General features: G+C 28.1%; 1 protein-coding gene across 8 annotated transcripts in view; it reads right to left on the bottom strand.

Annotated features, from left to right (window-relative positions):
- The window catches only part of LOC101241012 (potassium voltage-gated channel protein Shaw), a 50,424-nt gene that overhangs the window by 12,108 nt on the left and 21,662 nt on the right, over positions 1-16,654 (bottom strand). For 3 of the 8 annotated variants that reach the window (XM_065817404.1, XM_065817408.1, XM_065817406.1), the window contains 2 exons: positions 651-939; positions 35-393 (listed from right to left, as the gene is read on the bottom strand). In XM_065817404.1, the coding sequence (XP_065673476.1) occupies positions 35-393; positions 651-939 (648 nt within the window). Of the gene's footprint in view, positions 1-34; positions 394-650; positions 940-1,347; positions 1,630-2,046; positions 2,107-2,130; positions 2,311-6,110; positions 6,196-16,654 lie in introns of those variants that run through there. The other 5 variants (XM_065817411.1, XM_065817407.1, XM_065817405.1 and 2 more) reach the window with 5 other exon arrangements.

A 16,654-nucleotide genomic window follows, 5' to 3' on the forward strand; every position in this document is an offset into this window, starting at 1 on the left:
AAAACTACTATGTACGCGTAAAAAAATCACTTACACGTGCAGCAAGACACGAGTTGTGTTTTTCAAATAACAACCAAACTTTCTTTTTGAAACGAAAAAAGCTTGAAGTTTTATTTTTATTCCAAACAGAACTATTTAAAGAGTCTAACATGGCGTTATTAGTGTTATTAGCGTTGGTATTTTTTTCCTCTAAATAATAAAACTCCTGAAAATTTTGTTCCTCCTGTGGTCTAAGCATTTGATTATCAAAAACTTTTAAATTTTCTTCGGCATCTCTATGCTCAGTGTACTTGGACCAACAGCATGGTTCCATAATTTTTTCGTTTAACCCCCAATAAGATAATTCTGCTTCAAACATTGGACCACAAATATCTGAAGGAGCATGCAATTTCCCTAAACACATCGTAATTTACAAATGCCATTATAAAAATATCCATAAATTAAACTTTAATTTCAATCTTTAATTTAAAGACAAAAGTAAATAAAATAGAAAAAAAATCTGTAAGTAGTTTTTTTTTTTTCACACTTCAATCTTTTTTAACTTTTTTACTTATTTATTACTTATATCTTAATTTTTTACTAAGTTATTTTAATAAGAGTTTTTATTTGTGTTTATCGTTGAAGTGACCAAACCAAACAAAGTAACCAACCTGTTCTATAATAGTTAATGATTTGTGAAAAAGCATGAGGATGGCGATCAAAAAAGTATTCGTCTCTAATTGGGTCGTAAGCATCAATACATGACTTTCCTTTAATTGCAATCCATCCGAGTCTGGTATCGGGAAAAATACGTAGTGTTGAACGAAATGTTTCGTGTCTACAACCCCCGACGTTTATCACTATTCTGTCATTTTGTTCGGAACTAACGTAACTACTCTCTTGAGGTTCTTTCTCAATGGAAGCGCAGTCTGTCGGAGATGGTGTACGTGACCGGGAATCCTGAATATAAAAACTGAAAGTTTTATATATCTTAAAATTACAATACCTTTCCAGCTTTCAGGAAGTTTTAAATGATTTAAAAATTTTTTTTAAAATGGAAATTTTAAATATTAAGTAAAATAAAGAAGGCCTTAGATAATTCTTTGCTACCAGGATACTTTGGATCGTTTTCAGCTTAGATTTAAGATCAATTTGCAACACTAGAACGGTATGATGTTAATTATATGGAGAAATTTTAATCCGAGAGCAATTATCACATTTCGAAATAATTTTTGACAACTTAAAAAAAATAACAGTGCAAACTCGTTTTTTATTTGTTAAAAATATTTATAAAATAGTTAAAGGCCTAATAAATAAACAAAAAAAGTTCACTCTTACTGACAATAACGACAATAACAAAAAACTAACTAGATTTAACTCTTTTAGTTGAGTTACACATAATCTAAAGTACCGAAAATTATGCCGACAACTTTATAATAAAGCCAATAACAGCAACTGAAAATAGTTTGTTTCAAAAGTTATTGCGATTCTTTCACAACTTACGCTACGTATGAAAAGTTATTCCAAGCAACTTTCACATCTTGGTGAATTCTGAAATGTTTATTGTATTAAGAAAGCCAACATAAAAACCTGATCTATAATATTATTTTTCTGCTCTAATGCCACCCTATGGTAGTGTTATTTAATTTTGGTGTTTAAAATTCGAATTCTATTGAATGAAATGATAGTTAAAATTAACATCCAATAGAATAATATCATGACGTCATTAGTATAAAAAATCATGATATCATAAATAGAATGTATTAAGGAATAAATATTAAGTAAAAAAAGATAAAAAAAAAAGCAAAATCATGTAGTATCTTAGCTTCGTAATTTACAAAAAACTCAATCACCAAGCTTAATTGTGCGAAGATGACTTTTGATAAAAGATGACAGTCAAGATAATTCTTAATAATCTCAAAGTTTTGAAAAAAAAAGATTTTTGTTAATCTTAAAAAAACTTATACTTTGATTTAAAAACTCAATTTTTTTTGTCGTAATAAATGTTGAATTTTTTTCACAAAAAATCAAAAAATATTAAAACTTTTTTGTGAAAATGAACATAACCTCACAACTAAGTTCTAGAACAACATCCATTCTAGTGTTCCACGCTACCATTCTATTTTGAATGAAGCTAAAAAAATATATTACCATTTTTGTAAAATGTTTCTTCATTGAGCTTTTCAATAAATAATAAATTGCAAAAAAAGTCTTATTTTTATGAATCAGTCGATTTCTTAAACATAATGTAGTAGTTGTTTATCATTTTTTTTTTCTTTCACAGACTTTATTTATAACTAAGATCTCTTTTTTTGATTTTAACTTTTCTTTTTGATTTATTTGCAAGTAAGTGGTGATGAGTTTTTTCCATCCCGCATCTGCTTCTTTTATCATTTATTTGAAGAAAAATGGATGATAATATTCAATACGATTTGCAGAACTACGATCTTATAACTTTCAAAAAAAATTATTTGATAAAATTATATAACTTTTATTTGAGTTTTAAGTGAATATATTGTAAGGACTGGTGATGGTTTTAAAAAAATGAATTTCACATTTTCAGTTTTTTTATTCTTTGCTACTTAGAAGTTAAAACCCTTTATATATTTCTTAATTAAAACTTTTTATTTGAGGAGTTGAGGAGGTGATTGGTTATAATACAACACTAGCATAATAGCTGGCAATTAGTCCTAAAAAAACGTTTTTATGAACGATCAAAAGACGTTCTGAACGTTTCTGAACGAATGGAAGGGTGTATTTTTTATAAAGGTACATTCTATTTTACTGTTAATTACATGACGTTATATTGGAACCGTTTGTGTTTGAAATAGCAACCACTTCAAATATCATGTGCCTAAAAGTTTAAAAACACGTTTAATAAATGCAATTGCGTTTCTGCAAAATGTAAATATGTAAACGTGTTAAAGAAACCTTTAGAAAAAAAAAACATTTTGTTATTTATTTAATTCTGTCAGTAAAAATAGTTTTTTTTTTCTTGAAAAAGATTCTTTTAAAACAAAAGTTGTAAAACAAAATAGTAAAAAAGATTTGATAAATTTTGAGTTAATTTTAGTTAATTTTTATATTTTATTTCATATAAAAAATAAAATATAAACTTTTACACACAAAGAAATATTTTTAACGAAAATTTTGTTAGCAATTATTGAGGAAACAAGAAAATATTATAATCAACTTCTCCCAATAGCTTAAACGTCTTATAGCAAAAACATAATATTTACTCCGTTATAAGTAAATGAGCAGCCGTGGCGCAGTGGTAGTGCACTTGCCTCAGAAACAAATTATCCACACTTGCCTTAGAAACAAAGTATCCGTGAGTCGAGTTGCCCCATCTCTGGGCAAGTTTTGCGAAATCGATTAGGAAAGAGGCGTGAACTTCCTATTAAATGCTCTTTCTCGGTGCTCTGATTTACTCTGCTACTTTAATTTTAAATATTTCCTTTAGAAAATAAAAACTGATTTAATTACAAAACTTAACAGCCAGGCAACTCTATTCAAAGTTACAGAATAATCTGAGAAAAGAATTAAATATTTATAATCTTATAAATTGAAAATAAAAAAATTATATATCTTTCAAGAAACTGTAGAAAAAAAATGCTCATTTACTAAATTGAAATATTTTTGAATGTAGAATCAAAAAATTTTGAATGCTATTTCAACACTGTCCAAAAATAGAATGTCGCAGCAATAAATCTGTCCACAAAGTTTAACTTCAATACGTTAGAGTCAAAGTTAAAAAGTATAATATTAATAATAATAAAAAAAGTGTTTAACCTTTCGTTCAAATTTAATGAAATTCATTAAAATAATAATAAAATAAAAACAGAATAATTAAAGTTCAATAGAAAAATATTAAGTTTTCCTAATTCCGATTCTATATATTCAAGAATGATGCATCATTTTTTGATGCATCATTTTTTGGGTAGTTAATTCAAACCGTTTGTTGCAGCATTTTTCGGCTGGCTAAATAATAATTAAAAGGTGAGCGCAACCGAAAACTAATAAACTTAAATTTTTTTTTTTTAATTTTTTTTCTAGCGTTTTTAAAAAAAAAAACTTGTGGCACAAGAATAAAAAAATAAACATTACTTGATAAAAAAATAAAGTGTTTTGTTCACACAAAACAACATTTGTTTCGGTAATAATTGATAGATAATTGATTATTAAAAATTTATGAAGTGAGAACAATGCCTAAGTGTAAAAAACAGTTTGTTCACTCAACAAAACTGGAGCTCTTTGATTTTATTCTTTACAACATTTTACAGGAAACACGATTCTTTTTTAAAAAAAAAGTCAGTACTTTTTTTATAAAAACTAAAAAAAACTGTTTTTTTGTTTTAAAATTTTATTTTTTTAACCTAAGCTTAACCACTTCACAATATTTAATTTTTTTTTTGAATTTTTAATGATTTTTACACATGTTAGATAACAAGTCTTTCAAATCCGAGCAAATTTTACAGACAATACTAGTACATTCAAGCGAATATTTTAAAGACATGACTTGTCCAACCAAATTTTACTGACAATGCTATTAAAATCAAGTCATTATTTGATAACTGACATAATGAAAAATCTAAAAAATGTACATTTAGGTTGGGTTCAGTTTAGGGGATCAAGACTTGGGGATTTAACTAAGTTTTACAATAGTTTTGCAAAAAGCAAGTTTACGCTTTGTTTTTTTTTTTTAGTTTATTTTAAAAGCAATTTAATCATAACTGAGTGCAAAAGATAGTCAATACTAAAGTTTTTATTGTGATATATTAAACATCAAACAGAGTACTTTTTTAAAAAAATTTTTTTTCATAACCATCCGTAAAAATGGGAAAATAGCGGAAATAAAGAGAATGTCATGTAGTCGCTGTATTTCCTACTGTTTGAAGGAAAAAATGAGAATCTTTTTAAGCGCGCTTTATCTTTTGTAAATAGATACAATGTACTATTATTTTACCTTTCATGCCTATGAAGTATTATTGTATCTTTTATGTCAAAATTGATTAAAGTTTTCATAAAAAGTTGATCAACAAACAAGAAACCATAATAGGAGAAAATACTATTCTGAAGTTTAAAAAAAAAAATCTTAAACTTGAGATTTTTTAAATAAAAACCTTTAATGCTACAGTTATAAAAATAATTTTGAAAAAAAGTTTTTACTTATAAAACGAAGACCACCAGAATTTAGATTAGGTTTAGAATTAGGTTAGTAGGTATTAATTTTCAAATACAAAATTTTTAACAAAAAGGATATTATTTTTAACTTTTTCTACGTTAAAAGTTGAGTTTTAATTAGCGCATTCGTGCTTACCACTTTTACTCATACAATTGTGCAAAACTTTATTTCTCAACAACTCCGAAAATTTGAAAATGTTTACAAATAACAAATTACTTCTATTTTTATTATGAATATAATATTATTTACATGCTTTAAATTTAAAAATCACCATTATTACATTTTGTTGAATAGACTACATCGAGGGGTGGTTCTACAGGTGTGTTTGAGTGTGTAGGGGGAGGGGGAGAAGGAAATGGGGTTGATCCCCTCTCTCACGCACATACACACAATAAAACAATGTAATACCCCCTCCCCAAAAAAATATTTTTAAGTTATAGTCGGTTTTTTTGAGGAATATAGTTGGTTAGTCGGGCATTCAATAGAGCACCGCGGAAGAGCATTAGCAAGTTTACGCCTTAAGTATTCACCCCCCACCCCCCACCCCCTCTTTACCTCATTTTATTCCTAGAATTGCCCCTGACTGCATCTTATTTAAAATGTATTGTGCAGATTAAATTATGTCTAAACTTTTTTGAGATGACTACATCTTGTCAATATAATATAATGTATGCTACATCATGCCTACATTATGTCGAAATATTACATTCCCATGACGTGCAGTACATAATAATAATAACTTTTGGAAAATAAACACAATATTTTAACTCAATTTTTAAACTCATGTTTTAATCTCTTTTTTAATTTTCTAACTCTTTATAAATTTTCTAACTCTGTATATGTAAAACTGATTTAGCATCTAATCTTATAATTAATTTAGCATTTTATCTGATCAACGTTTAACAAACCACTCAAAATGAAAAACATAAACAAACATGTAACTTACTTAAATCTGCTGTAAGTTGACATGTGACTAGCTTAAATCGGCTCTAAGCTGACATGGTGCTGTTTAACTTTGATATGCAGAATTTTATTTAGCAATAAAAAATTTTTTAGTCATCATTTAAGACTAACATTAAAAAATAAATAAATAGCAGTTTAATAATATAACCCTGATTAATCATAGTTTAATTTTGATTTATTATATTATATGCGTATTCTATAAATTTTTTCTATTGTTTTCGTTATATATGCTACCACTGTTATATCTGTAACTCCTTTTATCTAATCTTTACCATCTGTCGTTATCATAGTTTTGTTATGAAAGTTGTAATTGACTCCTCCTTTGCCTTTGTATATTTGCAACAAAAGTTTTCTTTATGCGTTTATATATATATATATATATATATATATATATATATATATATATATATATATATATATATATATATATATATATATATATATATATATATATATATATATATATATATATATATATATATATTGCATTTATTTTATATTTTAGACAGAACATTTTATTTATTACATTTGTAGATAGAACAAGATAAAACTGAGGGGAAAATATGTTAAACACAGCAAGTTGTTTGAAAACAATATAGTGAGGTTGTCTAAATAAAATTAAAATTTTAATAAAATTATGTGGTGCAAATTCAAAATTGTGTGATTACTTATTTACAAATCATAGTATCTGAAAATCACCCCCCCCCCTCCTTACAAGATCATCTAAATCCCCCCAAAATGAAAAAAATTTAAAATTGCCCCTACCCCTCTCCCCTTCCTTACGACATGGTCTGGATCACCCTTGATATATATATATATATATATATATATATATATATATATATATTTATATACACACACACAAGCACACACACAAATATAAAGATTTATGTTTTACATTGGAAAAATTTTTTAGAAGAATCACTAAGTAATTGTTTTGAAAATTATTTAACTATTTTTTTTTATCAAATCAAGACGAAATCTTACAATATAGTATCGCAAACAAGCAATATTTTAACAATTTTACGCCAAGTTTATTGCGAAAAATTTAAACAAAGAACAATTAAAACGATTTACGATTTCAAATATTTTCAAATAAATATGTTAATAAAAAAAGGTTTTCATAAAAACAATATTTAGATATGTAAATAATTTTATATTAAAAATGCAAATGAGTTTAAAATATCAAATAAAATCACTCAATTCAAGTTGTAAAAATGAAAAAATAAAATTAAACGTTCATAACTGATTTTTTTTTCTGCTTAAAAATTTACGAAACTTACATTAGTTTAATAATATTGAAAATAATGAACACAATAATAAATAAAGATCACAATAATAAATAACAATGAAAACATTTAAAAATTTTTATAATGTTTTATATGTAGTATGTATATTTCTTGCATAACATATCTTTCTTGAGTACATAATTATTTTGTCGGATTACATCATTTTTTTGTAAGTTGTTTCAGAGTTTATATTTTATAAACTTTTTATTTTGAATCCCTTAAAATGTTATTCATTGATTTAAGTTGTTTAAATTTGTTTTTAAAAAATGGAGATATTTATTTAAAAATGTTTTTATAAAAAAGATTTTTTAGATGAACGAGTTAGGCTTGATAAGCAAGCTCGGTTAGAAAAAAGCAATAGAATATGGCTCACAAAACAACGTAGATAACAACTGTAAAAGGGCACTTCACAGAGCACCGGGGGTTGTATTTAACCAGGAAGTTCACGCCTTCTTCATTACCAATGTCGCTTATTATGCTAGAGCTGGCGTTGAACCACAAACCTGAGCTAGTACTCTAACCATTACGCGACAGCTGCAGTGATTTGTAAAGCAACATTATAAATCTGTTGTCTTTTTTTTGAATAAGATGATTTGAAAAATGTTAATTTTTTATGTTATTTGATATTTGAAATATAACGATAGTTATATTTTAAATATCAGATAGAAATATAAGTTTTGTATTTCAAACCTGCCTTATCTTATTCGTGAATTCGTACTCTTGAGGAAAATACGTATAATATGCAAAATGTGATTCTTTAAATCTACTTTTATACATTATTAATTTGACATATATGTATTATTTTTTGCATTTCATTTTTATAAAGCTTCTTTTTTATAAAGCTACCATAGAGTCAACTATATCGTGGTGTATACCACTATATCGTGGTGTATACCACTATATCGTGGTGTATACCACTATATCGTGGTGCATACCACTATATCGTGGTGTATACCATTATATCGTGGTGTATACCACTATATCGTGGTGTATACCACGATATCGTGGTGTATACCACTATATAGTCAAAGAGATCATTTTTTCTCTTTTTTTTTTGATTAAACTACTTACCAGGCTCACATGTTTTTTTTTTTACTTCAAAAATCATCACCGAAAAAAGTGTAATTTTTTAAATAACTATTTCAATAACTATTTAAATATCTGTAAATTTTTTAGATGTGAACTTTGATGAAAATCTATCTTGGAAAGTTCATATAAATTCTATAGAAAAAAAATCTCAAAAAACATTGACATGATCTATAGAGTTAAGCAACTCTTAAAAAAAAAAGTGCCGAGCCGTTACTCAAGGAAATAAATGCTCTAATTGTATGTATACAAACATGTATACAAACTAAATATATACCATAACTTGTTATTTATGTTTAAACTTCAAAATGAAATGATTCCAAAATATTTTTTTAAAAGTTTCACTCGAATTAATCATAAATATGAAACAAGACATTCATTGAGTAATTACTACACCCCACTAACATCACTCAAAAAATCTGACTTCTCGACTATATGCCGGGGACCACGCTTGTGGAATTCGGTTCTTGACGAAAATATGAAAAAAAAAAATCTATTGCTACATTTAAAAGAACTATAAAAAAACACTTACTAAATTTAAACATTACGTACATTCTCTCATTTCATCTCATTCATCTCAAAAAAAATCGAAATAATTTTGTATTTTTAATTTTTTATGTACTTTATTTAATTTTAATATTGTATTGAATATGTAAATGCATATGAAGCGAATTAAAATGTTTTTTTTTTTTTGTTTATTGTCTTTAATATGTATACGAATATGTACAGATTTGTAATTTTTTATTTGTTATTTTATATTTTAACTTTATCTTAAATTTCTTTTTTTTTTAACTCTAAGTTCTTTTTTAACCTTCTAAAATTTCTAACCAAATTTTTTTTTTTAAACTTATTAATTTCACTCTTTTATATAATATTGGAAGATGTAAAATTTAATTGTATTTTTTTGTATTTCACATAGGGGCTTGATGATAAGTCATTTTGACTTCTACTTGCCCCAGTCAGCTTGTAATTATATATATTTGTTTAAATTTATATATAACATTGTAAAATGTGTAAAATGACGAAAATAAAATTAAAAAAAAAAAAAAAATTTTAAGTCCTTAAAAAGTTTATGTTTTTCCTTTATACAAAGTTACTTAACTTACGGCAACATCATGTGGGCAAGTACTAATCACACTAAGCTAAAAAAACTTTATAGCAAGCAAACACATGCTGTTAGAATCATATCTGGAGCTGGTAGAGCGATTCCTTGTGAACCTCTTTTACGTATAGTTGATGCCCTGAATATTTTCAAACTTAACATCCCTCTTGTTCTACAGTCCATGTATAAAACAAAATATGGACTCTCCCCCAAAATATTTGAAACTTATTTTAAAGAAATACACCATAAATATGCTACAAGATTTTCCGCAAACAACTTTGTTATACCAAAATCTTATTCTAAACAAAATTCTTATTCAATTCAGAATCGCAGACCACTATTGTGGAAAAGATTCCCAAACATTATTATAATTCCGTAAAAAAACAGTTTTTATTAAACACAGATTTTTATTTATACTATTATAAGTCTTTCTTTTAAAAATAGATCAGATATATCATTTAAAAACTGAAGAACAAGGTAATTATTCCTGCCGGGTGAATAAAAATAAGCAATTGCTTTTACTCAGTAATTGGTCAGCTTTACGTGAATAAAAATTTTAGCAATTTTGATTTACTTTTTATTCACGTAAAGCTGAACAGTTACTGAGTAAATTGCTTAACTTTACGTGAATAAAAATTTAAGCAAAACTGCTTAGTTTTTATTTACGTAAAGCTGATCAATTACTGAGTAAAAGCAATTGCTCATTGTTATTCACCCGACCTAATGCCTTCTTCTTGCTCCGGCCATTAACTTAGTTGTAAATTTATGGAAACTGTTATATTTATTAAACGGCAAAATATAATGTTAAATAAATAAAATAAATAAAAACTAGGTTAACAAATTATAACAGGCAAAAGTTATCAACATTAAGTAAAATTGTGTACAAATATGAACATTTGAAAAAACTGAGGAAATTTTATTTAGCTATTATATTAGCCAGGTACGTAAGTACATAAAAGTTTTGAGTATTTACATTTTAAGATTAAACTAGTATTTGACAGACTTTTGGGTTGGAGTAGGGGAGACCGGGGCTAGCTGGCTCGGTTTTTACTCTATGAGCTCTCCAGCCCTAACAGCACATCTTTTTTTAAATATTAAAGTGTAGTCTCAAAGAGTATGAATTAGGGTAACTGATAAAATTTGTATCCATTTACAAAAAAAAATTCTTGGGGCCTTCCCGGTCCCTCAAAAAAAAAAAAAAAATTGCGCTAATTTACCCCGCCACGGGGTAAGTTGGCGCAAACTAAGAAAATGATTAATAATGTACTATTAAGTGCAAAATTAATAGAAATTTTTTTACTATTAATTTTGACAACAAATTTAAGCCAAAAATTTAATATTATTCTTAGCTGGTACCGAATATTAGTACGTATCACAGCCAAAACAGAATCCCACTTTTTATCTGTAAAAAAAAACCTCAAAAAAATTTTTTATAAACTTTTTTGTAAGAGTAAGCTTTTTTAATATTGTTAAAAATTAAAAAAAATTATTTAATTTTATAATAATACTTTTTTTTTTCCATAGTAAATGCTATGAGCGAACTTACCTTGTGAAAATTTTGTCAACTTACCCCGAAAGCCTTTATTCAATAAACAATCTATAGATTCTGAAAAACGGCAACTTTGAAAAAAGTCTGACTGGATATAGTAAACCAATTGTGACTGGAACTTTTACACTAATTTTTTTTTCATACAACCAACTATTTTCTTTGTAAAGTAAAAAGGAAGCGATAATCCAAAATTTACGTTTTTGTTCAAAAAATGCATAAATTTTAATATCTCCCATGCGCATGCGCGAGTCCTGACAATACTATAGTGAATGATGAATTGGTCAATTAGGAAGGCTCTGTGTCATTTTTGACACTTTCTGATGAAAGGCTCTAAAGATAAACGCAGTTCGTCAACTTACTCCTGCGGCCAACTAGCCCCGGTCTCCCCTTTGCATTTTTTCTAGTGTTGATTTAAACTATTAACTGAAATACATTATCTATATGTGTGCGCTTATAGGGAAAGATAGGGCAAGATGGCGAACATTTTAAAAGGCCTGAGTTATCGCAAAACTATCAGTAATGAAGCAATTATTGCTTCATGACTGATAAAATTGCGTTAATAATATTTAAAAAAACCAATTGGTGTTTTAAAATACAAGATGTAAATAAAGTTTTGTTTTCACCCATTTTTAAGTTTTTTTGTTGAGTTGTTATATGAAAAGCCATCTTGCCCCGGTTTTCCCTGTATGTTTGCATTTATGTTTATATGTATGTTTATATATATGTCTCTTTGTGCGTGCGTATTAATGGAGTATAAAATTATTATTTGAGCAATCAGTTTTATCAGATTTTTTTTATAAGTAACTTCTTATATCTTTTTTATAAGTTTATAATTATTTCAAGTTTACTAAATTAATTAAACTTTATGTTTTTTTATTGTTAAACAAAAAGCAAAAAATTAGTGTCTACGATGTCGTGTCATCGAGAATAGGCACCTCTCTCATTGCAATAAGTTAAATAGAAATAGGCGCAATTGGTTAAAAAAATGCTTTTAGAAAAAGTATATATATATATATATATTGTATATATATATTTTTTTTACCCCAAAAAATTTATTATTAATATTAAAGAAAAAAATTTCAAAAATAGTAATTATTTTGTATTTAGATTTGTTTAATAATATATATATTAGGCTGGGGTGAAAATAATAATATATATATTAGGCTGGGGTGAAAATAAAAGTTTGATCTATCAAAGAATTTTTTTTGCGTCTAACTGTAAATGAACAAAAAATATCAAAAGTATTAATATAGGACATGGAAAACCGCCCCATTTTTTTTTTTTTATTTTTTTTTTTTTTTTATTATTCACCTCCTCAAGGCCGATAAAGCCACTACAGATGAGGAGGCTACTTAATAGTGGTTATAACCCTCTCTCAACTCTATAACTCCGAAATCACGAACCTTGACAAACAAGGCCGCTGCACGGAGAAACAAGTTGAACGCGGTACTACCAGGGACGTGGTGGGGATAGAACTCGGAACCTCTCACTTATGAAGCGAGCGCTTTACCACTACACCACTACTGCATTTACATACCGACATTTTGACATACATACCTACATTTTGACCCTTAAACATCAGACAGGTCCCTAATATTATAGAAAAAAAATTTCGTCAAAAATATGTTATGTTGGGTCTCAAATGAAGCGAAATTTTATAAAAATTTTAAAAATAATAATCATGTTTTTTAAAAACATCTCTAAAAAATTAGACTGAAAAACATCGTGAACATCGTGAACATCAAAAACAAGAAAAAAATTCTTTTTATTAATGTTAAGAAATCTTTACGCATTAAAATGTAAACTAATAATCTAAATACAAAATAATTACTATTTTTGAAATTTTTTTCTTTAATATTAATAATAAATTTTTTTTCTATAGTATTAGGAATCTATCTGATGTTTAAGGGTCAAAATGGGGCACTTCTAGATAAGCATTTCTATTTTTTACAAATGCTTTTAGTTTTATACATGGATTGGCAAATATGTATGGTTTTTTGTGATGAAGTTCACACTTTTGTTTATTTTCACCCCAGCCTAATATATATATATATATATATATATATATATATATATATATATATATATATATATATATATATATATATATATATATATATATATATATATATATAGATATATATATATATAGATATATATATATATATATATATATATATATATATATATATATATATTATATATATACTGTGTATACTGTATATAACAAAAGTCATGAAACCGACTTGTGCAATAATATGTAGCAGAGAAATGTATCGAATTTTCCAGAACATCGTATAACGCTGTGCGCCGTCACAGTCTCTTTAATTTGTTACGTAATAAATATTGACGTTAAGGCCTTACCTATTTCAGTTGCTGAGTAGAAGATAACATGTCGTTTAACAAGAGCTCTTCTAACACGGAGAAGAACAAGGAAACCTGGACAATGAACTTAGTCCAGTTTCAAGCCCCAAAATCAAGAGGCAACGTGGCAATTAATGAAGCACCCTTGAGCGAACGGAGTCGTATGCCCCTGAAACACCACGTCATTGGACGCTTCAATTTCTTGAATCCACTGTCAAAGAACGGAGAGAGAGGATTGGTTTAATTGCTGTAGAGCTTAAAGACCTATGGAGCAAAACGTTGAACTTCCCACATGTATCTGATTGAGTCATTTGTGCAAAACTAGCAAAACTTCTGAAAGACCACGAGCGCTGCAGAAAAAAACAAAACTTTGATTCATTAAATAAAATGTTTGACATGACCAAGATGAAAGGTGAATGGTTGGGTAAAAAGGATGAGAAAATTTACAAACTGCAAATTGAGAGCAAAGGTCACGTTGGTTATTCGACTGGCAAACCTGCTAGTGCCCATACCATCCACTCATCCAAGCGAAAGAGGGCAATGGATGCAACTGTGTCCACACTTACCAGCTTAGCGCTACCTGATTGTTCCGAAAGTAGCACGGACTCATCCGAGAACAGTAGAGATAGTCCTTGGGAGGATGACAATGCAGCATCAATGAGTAAAAGGAAGCATAACCCAACAGGCATTGCTAGACGTCTTGTTACATGCTCAAAGCAGTCGTCCCACGGAGTAGCAGTGGTGTGCCGCCAGCTTTCTGGTAAGGGCATTGAAATCCCAATCCCATGTCAATCAGCATTCCACAAGACTATCTACACGAGAGCTGCTCAGGTAAAGAAACACTTGATGAGCACGCTTCATCTGGAGAAGTGCAGCATACACTTTGACGACAAACACATTGAGGGCTTTGAATATAAGCCTTGGTACTCAAGAATGAATCTAAAGAAATTAAGTGACTGCGCTAAAATTGAAAGATGGGAAAGCTCAAACAATTGCAGAAGGACTACAGTATATATTAGAGGAGTTCAACCTGTAAGGATCAGTTGTGATGATTGTTGCCGACACAACAAACGCGAATACCGGCAAGAAGATAGGCGTTGTTGTTTGGCTGCAGCAAATGTTCGAAAAAAAACGTCACCCCAAACCCAAGTTCATCAGTTGCCAACACCATGTGCTAGACCGCGTTTTTCGCGCTGTCATGGACAATGAACTCCATGGGTTAACTAAATCTTTAAACAGAGTTTGATGCATTGTATATCAACGTTGCCAACAAAATTTTTATTTAACCTTTAACGTTTTCTATATGCAAATGTTAAGGCGGGTTTTAATCTGTCTATTTTTCAAGAACAGGAAACAGAAGGAAAAAATTATCATATGAGAGCAGGGCCGTCCCTGCTCTCATATGATCATTTTTTTTAATCTTAAAAAATTAGGGGAGTGGTGATGGTGTATTTTTTTTGTCAACTAAAAATTAAAAAAACAGAGTTCCTCGTTATAAAATACCGGTAGGGGGTTATACACTTTTATTAGGATTTTTTTTGTTGATGTTTTTAAATACCTTCAACTATTGCCTAAACTCCAAAGTTAAGTAAATTTATGCTTTTATTAAATGCGAATGTTTTGCGAAAAAATGCGGTGATAGGAGCCAGAGAACTAAAATACTCCAAATAATATACAATACTAAACTTAATTTTTTTCGGCAAGTTTTAAGCTTAATTTAATAATCTTTTAACGCTCAAAAGTTATGACCACTTTAAATTTCCGCACTCCCTACCCTTGGTTGTTTTAAATAGTCATAACTTTTGAACATTAAAAAATTATGAACTAAAACCTGTCGATTAACTAAAGTTTAGAATTTTATGTTAAAAAAATTAATTTTATTTACTAAAATTCGGACCAGAGTAACCAACCATTTGGGATATTTTTGTTCCCAGGCTCCAATCACCATAGTTTCATGCAAAACATTCTCTTTCAATATAAGCATGAACACACTTAAGTATATAGTTTGCACAATGCCTGAAAGTATCATACCTGAAACAGCAAAAAGTCCTAACGACAAGATTGGGTTTATTAGTACAAGGTAAATGATTTACGGTGGCTGATACAATAAATTGATTTTGTTAATACAAGCTTTAATGTTAAATGTTAAATTTTCTTGTTAATACAAGGTTTCTAAAAAAAATACACTTTTTAATCAGCACGTTTGAAGCCAGTTTTTGACAACTAAGAAGTTTTAGTTAAAAACCATAATTTTTTTTTTTTTAAGTCCATAAAAATTTAACAATCTTTTTGCAGAATACCTCAGAAAAGCATATAATAAAGAATTTTTCATAACTTTTCTCACCGACGTTGGATATATCGCCGGTTGGAGGAATTATTGAGCCTTGAAACTTTTTATTAGTTACAAACGCTCACCTTTACTCTTGTTAGAATTTATAATCTTCATAAAGTCAACATAATGGCAGTAACAAGCCTCTAATCTTATAGCACCACAAGAAACAAGTAAGCAAGACTGAAAAGTAAGCGAGACTATGTGTTTTAGCTAGATATAGATAACAGCTATGGTGTATTAAACATAATCAACTGTGAGTGGTGTATTATATTGTAAACCTAGTCCTATCTGTCTTTATATTTATCAAACCATGGTTCCATTACACAACTATAAAAAGACGATTAATTGATAGTAATTGTTGAGCCAACAGTCTAGTAAGTGATTTGGTGGCAAGTTATTGTTTTAAAAAGTTTGAAAACATAAAAAAATTACTCGGATGTATGAGCAAAGATCCAGTTTTACTCTTAATTGATTATTATAAAAAACTTTGTACATAGGATGCCATTGTTTTGAAAATAGAATTCTAGTTTTAATATTTCCTCCGCACGGTATCTTGTTGTGAGCAACCTTTTTTGTACCAGTTATTGATTGACTTGTATGTTTTAAAATTATTGGCTGGAAAAACTGGGAAAAACAATAACAATACATGACTTACTAGCCACAGTGATACGAGTATATTTAGCTACAAAATACCAGGAATTTTTTTCAGATTTTTTAAACTTGGAGTATAACTTATTTTGCGGAACGCTTTTTGTAATAACAACTTTCAACTCGCAAATATGGTACTAAGCAGTTTACTTAAAAT

Source organism: Hydra vulgaris, chromosome 14 (assembly GCF_038396675.1).
Source record: "Hydra vulgaris chromosome 14, alternate assembly HydraT2T_AEP".
NCBI classification, from domain to species: Eukaryota; Metazoa; Cnidaria; class Hydrozoa; order Anthoathecata; family Hydridae; genus Hydra; species Hydra vulgaris.